The 17,937-nt window shown below is 41.3% G+C and overlaps 1 protein-coding gene across 2 annotated transcripts in view; it reads right to left on the reverse strand.

Moving 5' to 3' along the window:
* Positions 1-17,937, reverse strand: part of itsn1 (intersectin 1 (SH3 domain protein)) — a 195,047-nt gene that overhangs the window by 37,075 nt on the left and 140,035 nt on the right. Inside the window, exons 26-31 of one of the 2 annotated variants that reach the window (XM_060833762.1) lie at positions 12,320-12,486; positions 9,745-9,790; positions 6,706-6,827; positions 6,033-6,153; positions 1,788-1,979; positions 256-1,534 (exon numbers count right to left, since the gene is read on the reverse strand). In XM_060833762.1, the coding sequence (XP_060689745.1) occupies positions 1,533-1,534; positions 1,788-1,979; positions 6,033-6,153; positions 6,706-6,827; positions 9,745-9,790; positions 12,320-12,486 (650 nt within the window). In that variant the 3' untranslated portion in view covers positions 256-1,532. Of the gene's footprint in view, positions 1-255; positions 1,535-1,787; positions 1,980-6,032; positions 6,154-6,705; positions 6,828-9,744; positions 9,791-12,319; positions 12,487-17,937 lie in introns of those variants that run through there. The other variant, XM_060833763.1, reaches the window with a different exon arrangement.

Here is a 17,937-nt window from a genome sequence, read left to right on the forward strand (position 1 = left end):
ATCAACCCAAATTTCAGCCCAGAAAAAAGTAAATTAAAACAAATTGCCTCTCTGAAGATTTAAATGATTTAAAAATTAAAAGACAAAAAATATTCCAGTTTAGATGGAAATTTAAAGTGCATAGATTTTCCAAGTACTAAAAGGATTAGAACAAATAGTCATTAACACAATTTTGATGTCTCTGGAACAATGCAGTACTGGTTTTAGTTAAACATGATAAAGAAACAGACACATTAGTCAATTTCAAAATGGAGCTTTTAATTTTTTTACCTGTACATGTAGTTCAAGAATGCATGTGATAACCAGTTCTTAACACCGGTCATTCCATATATATTTATATATACTTTATATTTATAACAATGAAATACTTCCACAAACAAATGAAACCAAATTTGAGCCTCAGTTGTTTTGTGCACTACCCAAAAGCCTCATGAGAAACAAACACTACTTAGACTGCTTGTTTTAGGAAACAATGATGTTGCAGAGAATTAAAAAATCCTGAAACAATTGCTAATTTTAAAGGGAACATAAGCTTTCAGCATGTATTTAACCTCATACTTACAGCACCTGATGGTGACATAAACTGAGCCACAGAACGTAATCGAATTTTATGTCTCATTTCTAAGTAAAAGCTCCATTGTTTGTTAATTTGTATAAATACAATGCACTAAAAGATTACAATTTGTAAACACTGTAGTTAATTGGATAGTATTTCTATACATTCTTTCTTGTCAAGAATTGTTTGTTCAAATGACCATTTTACCATGTTGAAAAGCAGAAGCAAACTTAAATGAAGGGACTCCAACACAGAATACATTTGTTTTGCACTTGATGTTACGTCATTTTTAAGACATCATAGTTGTTATCTTGACATTTTATTTGAAATTGGCCGATGAAAGCTTAATATACTGAGGAAGATTAATTGAGGATTATCACAACAACACTTGGATGGAACTGTATCAATAACCCCTTCAAGAAACACTTCGCCTTTCACACAATGGCTATGACTTGCATCATTTTTAATACTGGACACAGTGACATATTTATTAAATATAAACGGCTGCTGAATTAAAAAATGTTTTTGAAGGAGGACATACTGAAGAGTTAATACCACATGCAGCATTCCTTGATAGTGGGTCATTTTGCAAGACAAAAGCATGCAGGCATTTAAAATTAATTTTTTAAAATGAAAAAAATTGGTTTGTCCTAATTTTAAAGGGTTGATTTTCAAAAAAAACTAGTGTTTTCCACAGGTGCAGAAATAAATTGGGGGCAGCAAAAGCCACAAAAGGACCCACTATCCTTTTAAAAATTTTTAATAAACTTAAACTAAAATTATCTAGGACTATACGCAACTAAAGTAAAATGAGGTAAAACTGCTCTGCAGTGTTCTTCTAGTCAGTAGCCAGTTGATGATCATGCAGAAGTCACATGATCAAGGCTGCATCTCCCATCATCCCTCTGGCAGTGATATGGGATAGTGGGTCTCTTTGAGGACTTTCAAGCCTGAGTGGGGGATGGGCAACATATGATCCTAGAAAAAGGAGGAAAACACAACACATAAGCAAACAAAACATGTGCAAATTCAAGCTAGGAAATGAGTCGGGCATGTACAGCATGAGGCAAATGATAAAAATGTGCATGCTATAAAAAAGGATGGGAATGGAAAAAAAAACTGCTTTACAGAAGGTCTTCAAAGAGACTATTAAATGCAGCAGCACAGCAGAATCACAGCAATGCTGCATGTTCCTTACTGACTAGATAATAAACTTTTATCAGCTACTTACATTGCTGGCTTGGGTCCATATCAGTTGTTAGCTTCACGTAGTTAGATGGGAAGAGACCAGTGACCCCATTGAGCTCCCCTTTCCACCAATCTGGATCGTCCTTATTGAGAACACCGATGATCTGTCCTTTGGCAAATGCAAGTTCATCATCATTCTGTGCAATGTAGTCATACATACCAATTACCTGGAACACTTAAAACAGAAACAGAAATTGGTACACTCAGAATTTTTGAAATTCCAACATTAAGTCTTTGAAAATTGGGACCTAGCACCCAGAAAATGAAATTTATTCTCAAGATTGGCAGCAAAGCAAACTTGGTGAAGCAGACAATTAAGATTTTTGAGAGTGACTACACAGGACAGTTGTGCTTTCTGGTCTTGCATTTTGCCATGTTTCCAGGCAATGAACTGAAATACAAGTTGTGAAACGATCCTGCTTTTGACCTCAAATGATAAATAAACATGTTTTGGTTTGACCAAACCGGCCTGAGTACAAGATGCAATTCAAATTAAACATCACTGAGATGCAACAGAGGTCAACAATAGTCCAGAAAATCATGTCACTTATTGCTTTATTAAATTTACATGATACATGGTACCTTTTTTAACTAGGCAACTGAGCAAAACCATATAATAACAGTATGGGCATTGATACAGATCACAGAATACCAAATGAATATAAAAAGTGACAGTTTTGGAAAAACATTTTATATTAAATGAATAAATCCAAAATGTTTCACTTCTGTTGAAATTTCAGCTACAAATACAAGATGGTTGAACATCCATCGTTGATGTTCATTGAACATCCTACATTGTTTGAAGGTAATTATCTGACCTCCCAGAATGTCCATCTTAGTAATGACAAAATTATTTGTACTGTGGAGTTTGCAGACTTTTTTTTGGGGGGGGGGGGCGCGCTTGGAAAGGGAAAACAAGGTATAATTTAGTCGATACTACCACTTTTTAAACATTTCCCCAATATTCGTGCTCTGCCACATGTGTGTGCGATCTGAACAGGCAAATCTGTTTTGGTGTCCTTACAGCCTATTGATATCTCAGCACAGCATGTGGCTCACTAACAGATCTAACAGGTTACCCAACAATGGAGTCAATAATAATAGCCACATTTTTAAGTGCATTTTGTCCTCAGCTATCCCATTTGTACCTGCAGTTTTTCCTTATATTAGGTAGACCTTAAAAATGGACTAAATGCTGCCAACTAACATCTCAGGCACAGCTTCCCAAACTGTTTGACATGATCCCCAAATGGCTGTTGTGGAACTCAGACTGATTGTTGATGGTTGCACAGTCCTTTTTAAGCCTCAGTTTTGACATTGCTAGGTGACCTGAACACTACTGAACAAAAACACCTCTGTGTAAATAGTTTTATTTTGGGAGAAACTTTGCATCATCAGTTGCCTCACAGGGAGAAAGTAAGTACTGCAGCTGCTGGAGATCAGAGTCAGCCCTCCATTCCCTTTGCTCCAAACCCAACCTCACCATCAAACCAGTGGACAAGCAGAGTGCAGTGGTAGTTTGGTGCACTGATCTCTACACTGCCGAAGCCAGGCACCAATTCGAAGTCACCTCCTACCACACCCTTGACCATGACCTCACCACCCCATCACCAAACCATCATCTCCCAGACCATACATAACCTCATTACCTCAGGAGATCTCCCACCTACAGCTTCCAAGCTCATAGTTCAGGAACCCCGCATCGCCCAATTCTACCTCCTACCCAAGACCCATAAGCCTGACTACCTTGGCCGAACCCATCGTCTCAGCCTGCTCCTGCCCCATCGAATTCATCTCCACGTACCTCAATACTATCCTATTCCCCCGGTCCAGGAACTCCCACATATGTTTGGGACACCACACACGACCTCCACCTCTTCCAAGACTTCCATTTCCCTGATCCCCAACGCTTCATCTTCACCATGGACATCCAGTCCCTGTACACCTCCATCCGCCATGACCAGGGCCTCCAATTCTTCCTCTCCCGACGTCGCCACCAGTATCCTTCCACTGACACACTCATTCGTTTGGCTGAACTGGTCCTCACCCTCAACCTTTTTTCCTTTGAATCCTCCCACTTCCTCCAAACAAAAGGGTAGCCCTGGACACCTGCACGGGCCCGAGCTATGCCTATCGCTTTGTTGGCTACGTAGAACAGTCATCTTCCAGAGTTACATCAGCACCACTCCCCACCTTTTCCTCTGCTACATTGATGACTATCGGCACCAACTTGTGCTCCCACGAGGAGAGTGAACAGTTCTTCAACTTCACCAACACATTCCACCCTGACCTTAAATTCACCTGGACCATCTCTGACACCTCTCTTCCCTTCCTGGAGGCAGCACGGTGACTCAGTGGTTAGCACTGCTGCCTCACAGCGCCAGGGTCCCAGGTTCGATTCCAGCCTTGGACGACTGTCAATGTAGAGTTTGCACATTGCGCGTGGGTTTCCTCCAGGTACTCCGGTTTCCTCCCACATTCCAAAGATGAGCAGGTCAGGTGAATTGGCCATGCTAAATTGTCCATAGTTGTTAGGTGCATTATTCAGAGATGGGTGGGTTACTCTTCGGAGGGTCGGTGTGGACTTGTTGGGCCGAAGAGCCTGTTTCCACACTGTAGGGAATCTAATCTAATTTCTCCATCAACAACGACTGACTCAACATTGACATTTTCTACAAACCCAACAACACCCACAGCTACCCGGATTTCATCACCTCTCGCCCTGCCTCCTGCAAAAATGCTATCCCCTATTCACAATTCCTCCATCTCTGCTGCATCTGCTCCCAGGAGGACCAGTTCCACCACAGAACACACCAGATGGCCTCCTTCTTTAAAAACAGCACTTTCCTCTCCTGTGTGGTTGAAGATACCCTCCAACACATCTCATCCAGGATCCACACCTCTGCCCTTGAAGCCCATCCCTCCAATCGCAAGAAGGACAGAACCCCCGTTGGGTCCTCACCTTCCACTCCACCAACCTCCGTATAGATCGCATCATCCACCGACATTTCTGCCACTTACAAACAGACCCCATCACCAGAGATATATTTCAATCCCCACCCCTATCCGCTTTCTGTTAAGACCGTTCCCTCCAGTAACTACCTGGTGTGATCCATGCCCCCTAATAGTCTACCCTCCCCTCCTAGCACCTTCTGCTGCCACCACAGAAATTGCAAAACCTGCACCTACACCTCCCCCCTCACCTCTGTCCAAGGCCACAAAGGAGCCTTCCATATCCAAAGTTTCACCTGCACATCCACCATTGTCACTTATTGTATCCATTGTTCCTGACGAGGTCTTCTCTTCATTGGGGAGACAGCACACCTACTTGTAAAGCGTCTCAGAGAACATCTCTGGGACACGCACAACAATCAACCCCACTGCCCCATGGCTGAACATTTCAATTCCCCCTCCCACTCTGCTAAGGACATGCACGTCCTGGGTCTCCTCCATCGCTACTCCCTTACCACCCAATGCCTCATCTTCCGCCTCGGGACCCTCTAACTCCAGGGCATCAATGTGGACTTCATCAGTTTCCTCATTTCTCTTCCCCCACCTTACCCCAGTTCCAACCTTCCAGCTCAGCACCACCCTCATGACCTGTCCCAACTGTCCATCTTCCTTCCCCACCTATCCACTCACCCTCCCCTCTGAGCTATCACCTTTAGCCCCACATATCACACAATCAACTACCTTCTCCCCAGCTCCATTCCCTCCCATTTATCTCTCCACTCAGAGGCTCCCAGCCTCATTCCTGATGAAGGGTTTTGGCCCAAAACGTCAATTTTTCTGCTCCTCGGATCCTGCCTGACCTACTGTGCTTTGCTAGCACCACTCTAATCTTGACTCTAACCAATAACCTCACAGTCAACTCCTGTTCCCCACCACTCTGATCAAGAGGTGACAGAGAATGAGGAAAGAAAACTGCGAAAAGCTAGTTCTACAGATTCTACAAAGTTGGGTAATGTGAAAACTGGAAGCCAGCACTTCTTCAGAAAGGAACCTAAATCTGTGACATCATGCAACAAATGCATCATTTAAAACCCATTAATAACATTGGATACTGGGGGACCCTTGGAGGGCAATGATGCCTTCCCATGAGGAAATAACAAAAGTCTTGAATATAATGAGAATTAAACAGCTTGCAATGTTACTATATTATTATTAACTTTATTCTATGATCACACTGATAAAGCAAGATGTTTGTATAATGCTAAGACAAACTTACAAACATTTGTTGTTGTGGGTGGTCTTGCAGCATCAGTTGGAGTACTTTTATTTGTTCCAGGGCTGAGAAGCTTCACATAATTGGCAGGAAACCATCCTATTTGTCGCTTCTTTCCTCGAGCCTATAATAAAAGCAAAGCCCCTAAATTCAATAGTACAAAAGACAATTCCAAACTACACACTGTTGGATAATTAGAAGTGCAGTCATAAATCAAACTGAAGAATAAACAGCAGACCAATCACTAGGTTATAAATTTGAGCTAAACTTGGAACCCAGAGTGAAAGAGTAAATGCCCCAATACCAGAGGACCTTCCAAGGTTATATTTTTAAACTGTAATACTGACATTGCCTACTTTTGATGGCACCAATGCACTACATTGCTAGTGTGGACAGGATAGCCCATGCTACTGCTCTTGGTTGGAGCTTCAGCAGTGCACAACATTCAGAGAAGAGAGTCAAAATGGAACTTTAACACTGGTAATTTTGTAGAGAGGTTAACTGAGTTGACAACCTGCAATTGTAATAAACTACCCAAATAATGAACATATTAACAAGCAAACAAAACAAACAAGATGTTCAAACGACACTTGATTCATGCTTAGCAACATTTGTTTGCTCTAGACAAATTAAATCACTGAAGGAAAAATTACAGCAAAATAAATGGACAACCTACCTGAAGCTCCCCTTCCCACCATCCACCAGCATTTCTCTTGCGAATGAGAATGAGCTGACCAGGTGCCAGGGTAAGTTGCTCAGCACCAGTTGCTGTATAAGGAGCTATCACTTGAGCAATTTCTGTAAAAAAAAGATGACATTGGAATATGAATTAAACAGAAAGAATCAAAACAATCGGGGGTTTGGGGGTCTTTCCAGAATGACCTTATAACGGGAAGAAAGTCTTTTCAAGGAGGATCATTCATCTTTTCTGCCAGTCAATGATATTTTTGTCACAAAATTTTATGCAACACAGAAGTCATACCTCCATAGTTGAGGATCTCAGCCAGAGTCTTTGAAGAAACTTTAATTCATACTGCTTTTATACATCATTACCTACACATTAGTGGTGTTTATCACCAATTCAGAGAAGCCTCCATTATCCGAATATTGGATTATCTGTTAAGGTCACAAGGACCCGGTGCCTGGTTAAGCTAGCTTATCTGGCATTCGATTCACCAAACATTGAGGTTCCTCTGGATATAGGTCTCATGTAACCAGCAAAGTTTGCCAAATTCACAGGGGTCTGCTGCCAGGAAGATTCCCAGTAAAAAGAACCTTTCCAAAACTTGGTCTTGTATAGCCAACGTTCTCGAGTATTGCCACCAGCTGCTTGAGGTCAACTCATTGAAAACTACCAGCACTCAACACGAAAGCAGTTCAAGTTAATGTATTAAAATAAAACAAAGGACTGCTGATGCTGGAGTTCTGAAACAAATGTAGAAATTGCTGGTGAAACTCGGCAGATATGGCAGCATCCATAGAAAGAAAGCAGAGTTAACACTTTGAGTTCAGTGACTCTTCATCAGAACTGATGAACAGATAATCTCAGTGGATTTAGAATCAAATCCATGAGAAAGGATGGGCATCAATACAGGTGGGCACAGCAACAGCAAACTCTTCAGGTATTTTGCTCTCCCACTATCTGCTCCAAAACAAAAAGCAAAAAAAAATCTACTTTGCCTTTGACCACCCAAAGTCCTATTAGCAGAACAATGAAGTTATTGACAAACCACTGGCCAACTTCTTTGAGGAGCAAGAATGTTTTCTTGACTCCTACCTTTTTTGAGCAGAGAGCTTTGTACTACTATTTCAGACTTCTCATACCAATCTCTTCAGAAAGGTTCAGGGGCCCTTCAGGCTGAATTTTTCAGAGGAAGTCTGGGGGGCGAGGAGACTGACTGGTGGTGGTGGTGGTGGTGGTGATGAGGGGAGAATCGGCCAAGCCACGCCCCTTTTTTAGGGCATGGGCTAAACACCCTTTCAGTATGGTGGTGTATGAGTGAATGCGCAGATGTAAAAGGAGAGGTAGGCAACAGGGTAAAGGGTTCAGTCAGCTCAGGGTATAGTTCAGATGCACAAGTTGCCAAGGAGTTAGACCAAGCTTTTTCTATTTCAGAACCAAAGATTTTCTCAGAAGGTCCAGGGAGCAAATGAATTGACTAACGAAGTTACCTGGCTAATTCCATGGAGTCAGTGCATCAGGATTTCTTAAAGATGCTGACACCGGTCTAAGTGATATGTCCAACGGTTGACGATATAAAGAACAGGGCTGTGATAATTTACTCAAAAGATGCAGGCATTAGGCGAAGAACCAATCTTTGGTGGAAAACTGCAGGAAGTCATAGGTGTAAAGTCACTTGCACCTCCAAAGCACTCTACACTTACTAAGTCTCATTTACTAATCCCAAAATATTTTGGCAAGGAAAGCCATCTAATTTGCTTTGGAACAAATCAAGATCGTTGAATTCACTTTTGTTCTTGGTGGTATTTTCATAGTTACACAGCTACATTCACACACAATGTTACACAGATTAGTTTTTCATTTCTTAGCATCCATCTTGTCAAGTCCAAGATGAGTCATTTGTTATAAAGTGAAACAGCTAGGTAAAGCTTCCCATTAACTAGTCTCTGCAAAATTACTCGTATAATAATTTATTTTCTGCAAAATTCCATGGATGTCTAGCAGCCATGCAGGTAGGAAGGTGAGAACAGTTACAAATGACTTCTTCAGAATGCTCTAGTTCCCTTTCCAGCTTAAATATCTAACTGTCTCCTCCTTAGCAGCATGCACTAATCTAATCCCATTGTCTTCCTTGTTCTCAACTTACCATCATATTCAAATCACATTTTTAACTTTTTGAAACTGAAATGGAAATTTCTGATAAGGCATGAAGATGGATCTGTCTATTCAAGAGACAAAAATTCCCACTGGACTATTTAAAGGACAAATGAGATCTCCCAGTATCCTGACACTTTAATTCCTCTGCACAACTGGAAAAAGACTCTATAGACATCTGTCTCATTACTACTGGAGAAGCCTTGTTGAATGCAGATTGACTGACATTCATCTACTTCAATTGGTGACATTCCCACCTCAATGGAACCTAACTTAGTGTGGTCCTGACAACTGGTTGCATTATCAGAGGCACTCATCTCAGACAAGTTGTCAAGGCCCTGCCTGCATGTTCATACAACATACATGCTCATTCCAGTAGGGCGTATAGTATTGTCACTAAAGTAACAATCCAGAGGCCCAGGCTAATGCTGAGGTCACGGGTTCAAATCTCAATGGTAGCTGGCGGAATTCAAATTCAACTAGTAAGCCTGGAAATGCTACACAGTCTCAGCAATATTATGTTCATGGACTGTCATAAAAATCCATCTTGCTCACTAAGACCTTTAGGGATATGGGACTAACACCGTTAGCATGCTGAAATGGCCTCCATGTGATTCCAGATCCACAACAATGTGACTGAGCCCTAAAATATCCTAGCAAACCATTAGCTCTTCTGAAGAAGGACCCAAAATGATAGTTCTGCTTTCTCAATACAGATGCTGTTAGAGCCCCTAAGTTCTTCCAGCAATTCCTTTTCGTGTTTCTGATTATAAACCTTCTGGTCATTGGCAGTGCCAAATTAGAGAGATTTTCTTTTGAAAAAATTCCTGAAAAGCTTAAAAACTGGATTTGTACACAGGAGGTATATCAAAGACATACCAGGCTTTCTTCCTAGGCTTCCACTCTTCCCAGTTTGCCCAGGTCCCTGCAATGAAGACAGTTTTTATGTGATCACAAGTTGTAGTTAAAAAAAATACATAAAACCACCAAATCATTAGCACTTATCCATGTCATTCCATTTGCAAAGAACACAGCACAATTCAATAATTTAGTGCAACGTAATTTTGTTCCATTCATGAAACAAACTGGTATTACTCAATGGGGCACAATCTAAAAATACATAAAATGCGTACAATTTTAGAATTTGACTGTAACTACTAATGCTGAAAATGTTTGCTGGAAAAGCGCAGCAGGTCAGGCAGCATCCAAGGAGCAGGAGAATTGACCTTTCGGGCATGAGCCTTTCTTCAGGAATGAGGAGAGTGTGCCAAACAGGCAAAGATAAAAGGCAGGGAGGAGGGACTTGGGGGAGGGGCGTTGGAAGTGCGATAGGTGGAAGGAGGTTAAGGTGAGGGTGATAGGCTGGAGTGGGGGTGGGGGCGGAGAGGTCAGGAAGAAGATTGCAGGTTAGGAAGGTGGTGCTGAGTTCGAGGGTTGGGACTGAGACAAGGTGGGGGGAGGGGAAAGGAGGAAACTGGAGAAATCTGAGTTTATCCCTTGTGGTTGGAGGGTTCCTAGGCGGAAGATGAGGTGATATTCCTCCAGCCGTCGCGTTGCTATGGTCTGGTGATGGAGGAGTCCAAGGACCTGCATGTCCCTGGTGGATTGGGAGGGGGAGTTGATGTGTTGAGCCACGGGGTGGTTGGGTTGGTTGGTTGGTCCGGGTGTCCCAGAGGTGTTCTCTGAAACGTTCCCCAAGCAGCCGGCCTGTCTCCCCAATATAGAGGAGGCCACATCAGGTGCAGTAAATGATGTGTGTGGAGGTGCAGGTGAATTTGTGGTGGATATGGAAGGATCCCTTGTAACAACTAATAACTGAGTAAATAACCTTGTTGAAATAGAACATCAGTAGTCAGGAATGAAAACAGGGATGGAAACAAAAATAAATCTCCCACTCAGTTTGCTATGGGTTAGAATACATTTCAAGATGCCAACAGACAGAAAAGTTCAAATTTCAAAACCTTGGCAAATAATTCACTTTTAAAATTGTCCAGATTCTACTACAAGAAAGCTGAGTGTAAAATTCACCCAATTAAATTCAGAAAGTAAAGTTATCATTTTCAGTTTCCAGAAGCTTCCATGAGACATGTGAGCAGACATGGGGCTTGACTGCATGCCCTGCAACATGGCACAAGCGTCAGAGGTGAGCCCACTTCTATTTAACATCTTAACTGGTTTAATTTTAAGGCAATGCCCTTTGAGTTGCAAGAGGCAAGACTTCCATTCACCTCCAGGAGAAAACACCATCTCACAGGGTCCAGGCACTTGCAGCAACAAGCAGGAGGGGGGGCTAAAGTTGTTTCTAAGGATAAGCCAAGGAGGTGGTATTTAGCAACATGGGCAATCAGCCACATTTATGAACTTCACTGGAGCCATACTGAAAAGTCTGGCTGAATGGGCCTTTTGTTTTGATTGGAGGGATGTGGGTTATCCAAGTGGAACCAACAACTGGACAAAAAGAATCCCCTCCACTTTAAGTGCCCAGCGTTCCAAAGAATTAAACAGGTCATAGAGTCATAGAGATGTACATCACAGAAACAGACCCTTCGGTCCAACTCGTCCATACCAACCAAATATTCCAACCCATTCTAGTCCCACCTGCCAGCACCCGGCCCATATCCCTCCAAACTCTTCCTATTGACACACCCATCCAAATGCCTTTTAAATGTTGCAACTGTACTAGTCTCCACCACTTCTTCTGACAGCTCACTCCATACACGTACCACCCACTGCATGAAAAGTTGCCCCTCAGGTCTTTATATTTCCCCTCTCACACTAAACCTATGGCCTCTAGTTCTCCCCCACCCCAGGGAAGAGACTTGGTCTATTTATCCCATCCATGTCCCTCATGATTTTGTAAACCTCTGATGTTCCAGCCTATTCAACCTCTCCCTATCGCTCAAATTCTCCAACTCTGGCAACATCCTTGTAAATCTTTTCTGAACCCTTTCAAGTTTCACAAAATCCTTCTGACAGAAAGGAGAACAGAATTGCCTACAATATTCCAAACATAGTCTAACCAATGTCTTGTACAGCTGAAGCATGACCTCCTAACTCCTGTACTCAATACTCTGACCAAGGTCAGCTTGGATGTTAAACACCAGCCTCTCTCACCATTCACTAAATGATTACCATGATTGTCGAGATCCTTAATTAGGCATTAGTTACCACTAAGGGCCCCAGCTACATTACAGGTAGGCTACCTGCTTTCAAGCTGATGGTTGGTCCATAAAATGAAAAATGGGTTCATGTACCATGTGATTTGACAAACAATGATACTGCACCACATGATTTAAGTACAAACATCAGAATTGAACTTAAATGATACAAATAAGTACAATAGCTGCCACAACAATTTTTTTGGCACTTTACTCAGAGGGCAAACACTTTACCTTGCAGACGATAACTAATAAGAGCTGCTTTCTGGGCTGAAAGGAACAGAAGAGAAAATTACCTCAGAGTCTTTTGGTCTGACGTAGTTGGATGGGAAGACTCCCACTTTTTCTCCTACAACTCCTGTCCACCAATCACCATCTTTCTTTGTCACAAGAATCACATCACCTTGCTGGTAAGTTAAATCCCCAGGTTCATTGCTTTCATACGTGTACATAGCAACAAACTCTATGAAATGGAGAGGAGAAAGCAGTTTGAACAATTGCAGAAAATATGAACACAGAACTTTGGAAATAAAAACAGTGTTGGAAGATCTCTGCAGGTCTGGCATGACTTCTTCAGAACTGCCTGACTTGTTCAGTTTCTTGAAGACTTCAGTTTGTATTTGTAAGGGTCAGAATGCTTGTGGGAAGGCAAAAGTAAAGATGTTCAAAATGCACTTTGTGCTACCACTGGAGACCGAAAGAAACTATGACCTCAATACCTTTTTTGATTATGTGTAGAAATGGCTACCCAATTAATGGCAATTCATTCTAATGGGTATGAAATTTTGAGAACAGTTACCTTGTAAAAGAAATGTGCAATTTGCTACAATGTTAATCTTTCCAGAAGTCAAGCACATTAAGCAGAATCCAACATGTGCCTTTTTGCAGTAACTGAGAAATAGTAAATCCATGACACCAAACTTGTTTTAACTCTTATAATAGATTCATGACTAACAAAACTGAATTTATAATTCGAAGTTTCAAATTATATTTAATTCATTTTTGGATAATTCTAACTTACTACAAAGCTATGTAATTTAAATATAATGACTAGTGTACAGTTTAGATCAGATTAAACCCCATTTTGATGCCATGTGCACCAACTACCTAACATATTTAGAGATTCCCTGACATTACAGCTCGATGTCATGATAATATTACTCGCAGAAACAAAGGCAATTTTTCCTATTTAAGGATTTTCATACATTAAGAAAATAAGCACTTTTATTGTCACCTAGTTTAATTTCAGCATTCTCAGGCAAGGACACCAATGCAATTTCATCCAAATAAAAAAAAGGGAAGAAAGAGGTTCTGCACTAGACTGGAATAATTTGGAACTAGCATTTAGCAAATTCATATTGTACCAACGTCCACCAGAAAGAGTACAATCTATCAAGCCTAACCTTAGTCAGCCAGTGGTACAATGACTTGATCTCAGTAAGTCAGGGCACAAAGATGAAAGTAAAGTAATTATCCCTCTGCTTCAAATTTTTCAGTAACCTTCCCTTAATTCATCTACACTTCCACCAAAACAGAGCAATTTGATATTTTCAACTAACTGGTTTCCACTTTTCAATCTTGGAATCAGTCTCAGGTTTGGTCCTGACTTTGAGATAAAGGCCAAAATAGATATTTATTGCCTACAAACATTTGTAGTCAATCATTTAGGGCACATTACAGCTTTGTGCCTCACTAGAAATTAAATATGACTGCACACTTCAGTGCAAGTGTAATGCTACTAAAACAAGAATGATCACACATTAGTTCATTAAACTACACACTATTTCAGTTTACTTTCACTTCAAATATGGCACCAAAAATAGATTACTTCAAATTTACATCGAAGAGGACCACTAATACATGCCCTTCAAGTAGATAATTATCAATACAATGCAGAGAAACTTTAAAAAAAAATGCTGGATTAAGATTGTTGTTGAGCCAAACTGTTGTATGCATTCCAAACAAAATTAGACCATTCTCCCTGATATTGCAAAATGTAAATGAGACAAAAATTTCCTAATCAGTGCCAGAGAGTGTTCTGCTACTTGCCAGCACTTAATGGTTCTAGCTTATTGCTTTCAGATGCTTTCATCACTGCTGTACTTGAAGGGAAGAAAGGCTATTTCAATTCAGACAGAATTCTGCAGTTCAATGATTTAGTGATTCTTGTCAAGCTTTATTCAGTGAAGTTCTTTGCCCAGTTTTCAAAGAAGCTGAAGAAAACAGCTCATCTTCCCAAATGCCTTTTGAAAAATTAAACTCAAATTTCTACAAATTCTACCATGATCATCTCAAAAGCCAAAATCAACAGCACCAAACTTTATCACAGACTTGAAACTCAATGTATGACAAAGTCCTCAGATCAGTGAAAAGGTGCACTCGCTGAAAGACATCAGATAGAAGCACAGAAAACCATTTTGACAAATGTTTTCAAAACATGAACGATATCTGGATTTCTACATGCAACCATTTTGTACTACTTAGCTTCAAAGTTCAGACAGCAGCTTAAAAACCCAATGTCCCAACAGGATATTCCTATGAACTTCATTTATTAAAATCAATGTTTTAAATTTGCATGTAATTGAGATTTAAAATTGACAATCCTGAAAATACAATGTAAGCTCTGAAACGGTGGTTATTAAAGTAGTAGTAAAGTCATCATAGTCCTCCTGGACCATAGGACTGTGCTCTCATTACACAAAACAAAACTAGCATTGTTTTAATTGGAGGGTGACCATACCTTGGAGGAGCAAAGGATAGTCCTTCATGGTAACCTCAGCCACAAAGTGAACTCACGCAACTTGCGCTGCTCTGCATTGCTGGCCATCCAGCCAACTGAACTAACTGACACCCTTTAAAGTAGCATTCTTTTGAACTAAGGAAAACAAATTGGCAATTTGGGATCAGCAGAAAGTTTCCTCCATCTCAAAAGGAGACAAACTCTGGGGAGTTCACTGTCTAAAATAAAGTTGCATCCTGTATTTCAAGACTTTTTCTTTGGGGATGTTGGGCAACTTGTGAATGAAATGTTAACTCTAAATGCAGAAGGGCACAAGTTTTCTGAATTTTAGTCACAAAAAAAATCATTCCTGTTTCTGTGGTATTCTCCTTGAAAGGAACAGCAAAGCACACCTGTCTACACCTAGTATAGTTTCAAAATTGCTGTCTTCCATCATAGCACCTCAATCTAAGAGGTTCTCAGTTCTTATGCTCTTCTTCCTTTGTTATACAAAATACTCATTGGAAAGGCTTACTTCTGATGAACATGTGGTGGGGGACCTGAAAAGTCTAGAGGATTTAGGCTAACAATGATGAGCGTGGTTGTCTGGACACAGTAAAATGTGAAGAAACCAAAAACAAAAGTCAAAGCCAGAGAGATGTACAGCACAGAAACAGACCCTTTGGTCCAACTTGTCCATGCTGACCAGATATCCCAACACAATCTAGTCCCGCCTGCCACCACCTGGCCCATATCCCTCCAATTCCTTCAGATTCATATATCCATCCAGATGCCTTAAAATGTTGCAATTGTACCAGCCTCTACCACCTCCTGTGGCAGCCCATTCCACACACTCACCACAGTCTACATGAAAAAATTACCCCTTAGGTCCCTTGTATATCTTTCCCTTCTCACCCTAAACCTATGCTCCCTAGTTCTCGACTCCCCTTCCCAGAAAAGAGACCTTGTCTGTTTACTCTTTCCATGCCTCTTGATTTTATAAACCTCTATAAGGTCACCACTCAGCCTCCGACGCTCCAGGAAAAACAACCCCAGCCTATTCAACCTTCCCCAATAGCTCAAATCCTCCAACCCTGGCAATATCCTTGTAAATCCTTTTTGAACTCTTTCAAGTTTCACAACATCCTTCGGATAGGAAGGAGACCAGAACTGCACACAATATTCCAAAAGTGGCCTAAACAATGTCCTGTACAGCTGCAACATGACCTCCCCTTCAGTATCCTATCTACCTACGACTCTACTTTCAAGGAGCTATAAATCTGTACTCCAAGATCTCTTTCTTCAGAAACACTCCCTAGGACCTTAGCATTAAGTGTTTAAGTCCTGCTAAGATTTGCTTTCCCAAAATGCAGCACCTCACAATTATCTGAATCAAACTGCATCTGCCACTTCTCAGCCCATTGGCCCATCTGGCCAAGATCCTGTTGTAATGTGAGGTAACCCTCTTTGCTGTTCACTACATCTCAATTTTGGTGTCATCTGCAAATTTACTAACCATACCTCCTATGCTCACAGCCAAATCATTTATATAAATAACGAAAAGTAGGGGATCCAGCACTGATCCTTGTGGCACTCCACTGGTCACAGGCCTCCAGTCTGAAAAACAACCCTCCACCACCACCTTCTGTCTTCTACCTTTGAGCCAGTTCTGTATCCACATGGCTAATTCTCCCTGTATTCCATGAGATCTAATCTTGCTAACCAGCCTCCCATGAGGAATCTTGTCAAACGCCTTACTGAAGTCCATATAAATCACATCTAACGCTCTGCCCTCATCAATCTTCTTTGTTAATTCCACAAAAAACTCAATCAATTTTTGTGAGACATGATTTCCCACGCTCAAAGCCATGTTGACTATCCCGAACCAGTCCTTGCCTTTCCAAATACACGTACATCCTGTCCCTCAGGATTCCCTCCAACAACTTGCCCACCACCGATGTCAGGCTCAGCAGTCTATAGTTCCCTGGCTTGTCCTTATCCTTCTTAAACAGTGGCATCACATTAGCCAAACTCTGGCACCTCACCTGTGACTATCGATGATACAAATATCTCAGCAAGAGGCCCAGCAATCACTTCTCCAGCTTCGCACAGACTTCTAGGGTACACCTGATCAGGACCTGAGGATTTATCCACTTTTGTGTTTCAAGACATCCACCACTTCCTCCTCTGTAATATGGATATTTTTCAAGATGTCACCATCTGTTTCCCATCTTCCATGTCCTTCTCCAAAGTAAATATTGATGCAAAATACTCATTCAGTATCTTTCCCATCTCCTGTGGCTCCACATAAAGGCCGCCTTGCTGATCTTTGAGGGGCCCTAATCTCTCCCTAGTACTCTTTTGGCCTTTAATGTATTTGTAAAAACCCTTTGGATTCTCCTCAATTCTATTTGCCAAAGCTATCTCATGTCCCCTTTTTGCCCTGCTGATTTCCCTCTGAAGTATACTCCTACTGCCTTTATACTCTTCGAAAGATTCACTCGGTCTGTCCTGTCTATACCTGACATAGGTTTCCTTCTTTCTCTTCACCAAACCCTCAATTCCTTTAGTCATCCAGCATTCCCTACATCTACCAGCATTTCCTTTCACCCTAACAGGAACAACTTTCTCTGGACTCTCGATACCTCATTTCTAAAGGCTTCCCACTTTCAAAAGCTGATTGGGGGGGGCAGATGTTCGTAGGTAAAGGGACAGCTGGAAAGTTCTTGCCTAATACTGTCACAATTGGCCTTTCTCCAATTTAGAACTTCAACTTCTAGATCTGGTCTATTCTTTTCCATCACTATTTTAAAACAAATAGAATTATGGTCGCTGGCCCCAAAGTGCTCCCCTAACCGAACACCTCAGTCACCTGACCTGCCTTATTTCCAAGAGCAGGTCAAGTTTTGCACCTTCTCTAGTAGGTTCATCCACATACTGAATCAAAAAATTGTCTTGTACATGCTACACAAAATTCCTCTCCATCTGAACCCTTAACACTCTGGCAGTCCCAGCCTATGTTTAGAAAGTTAAAATCCCCGACCATAACCACCCGATTATTCTTACAGATAGCGGAGATCTCCTTACGAGTTTGTTTCTCAATTTCCCTCTGACTATTGGGGGGTCTATAATACAATCCCAATAAGGTGATTATCCCTTTCTTATTTCTCAGTTCCACCCAAATAACATTCCTGG

This window comes from Hemiscyllium ocellatum, chromosome 12 (assembly GCF_020745735.1).
Source record: "Hemiscyllium ocellatum isolate sHemOce1 chromosome 12, sHemOce1.pat.X.cur, whole genome shotgun sequence".
In the NCBI taxonomy this organism is placed as follows: Eukaryota; Metazoa; Chordata; class Chondrichthyes; order Orectolobiformes; family Hemiscylliidae; genus Hemiscyllium; species Hemiscyllium ocellatum.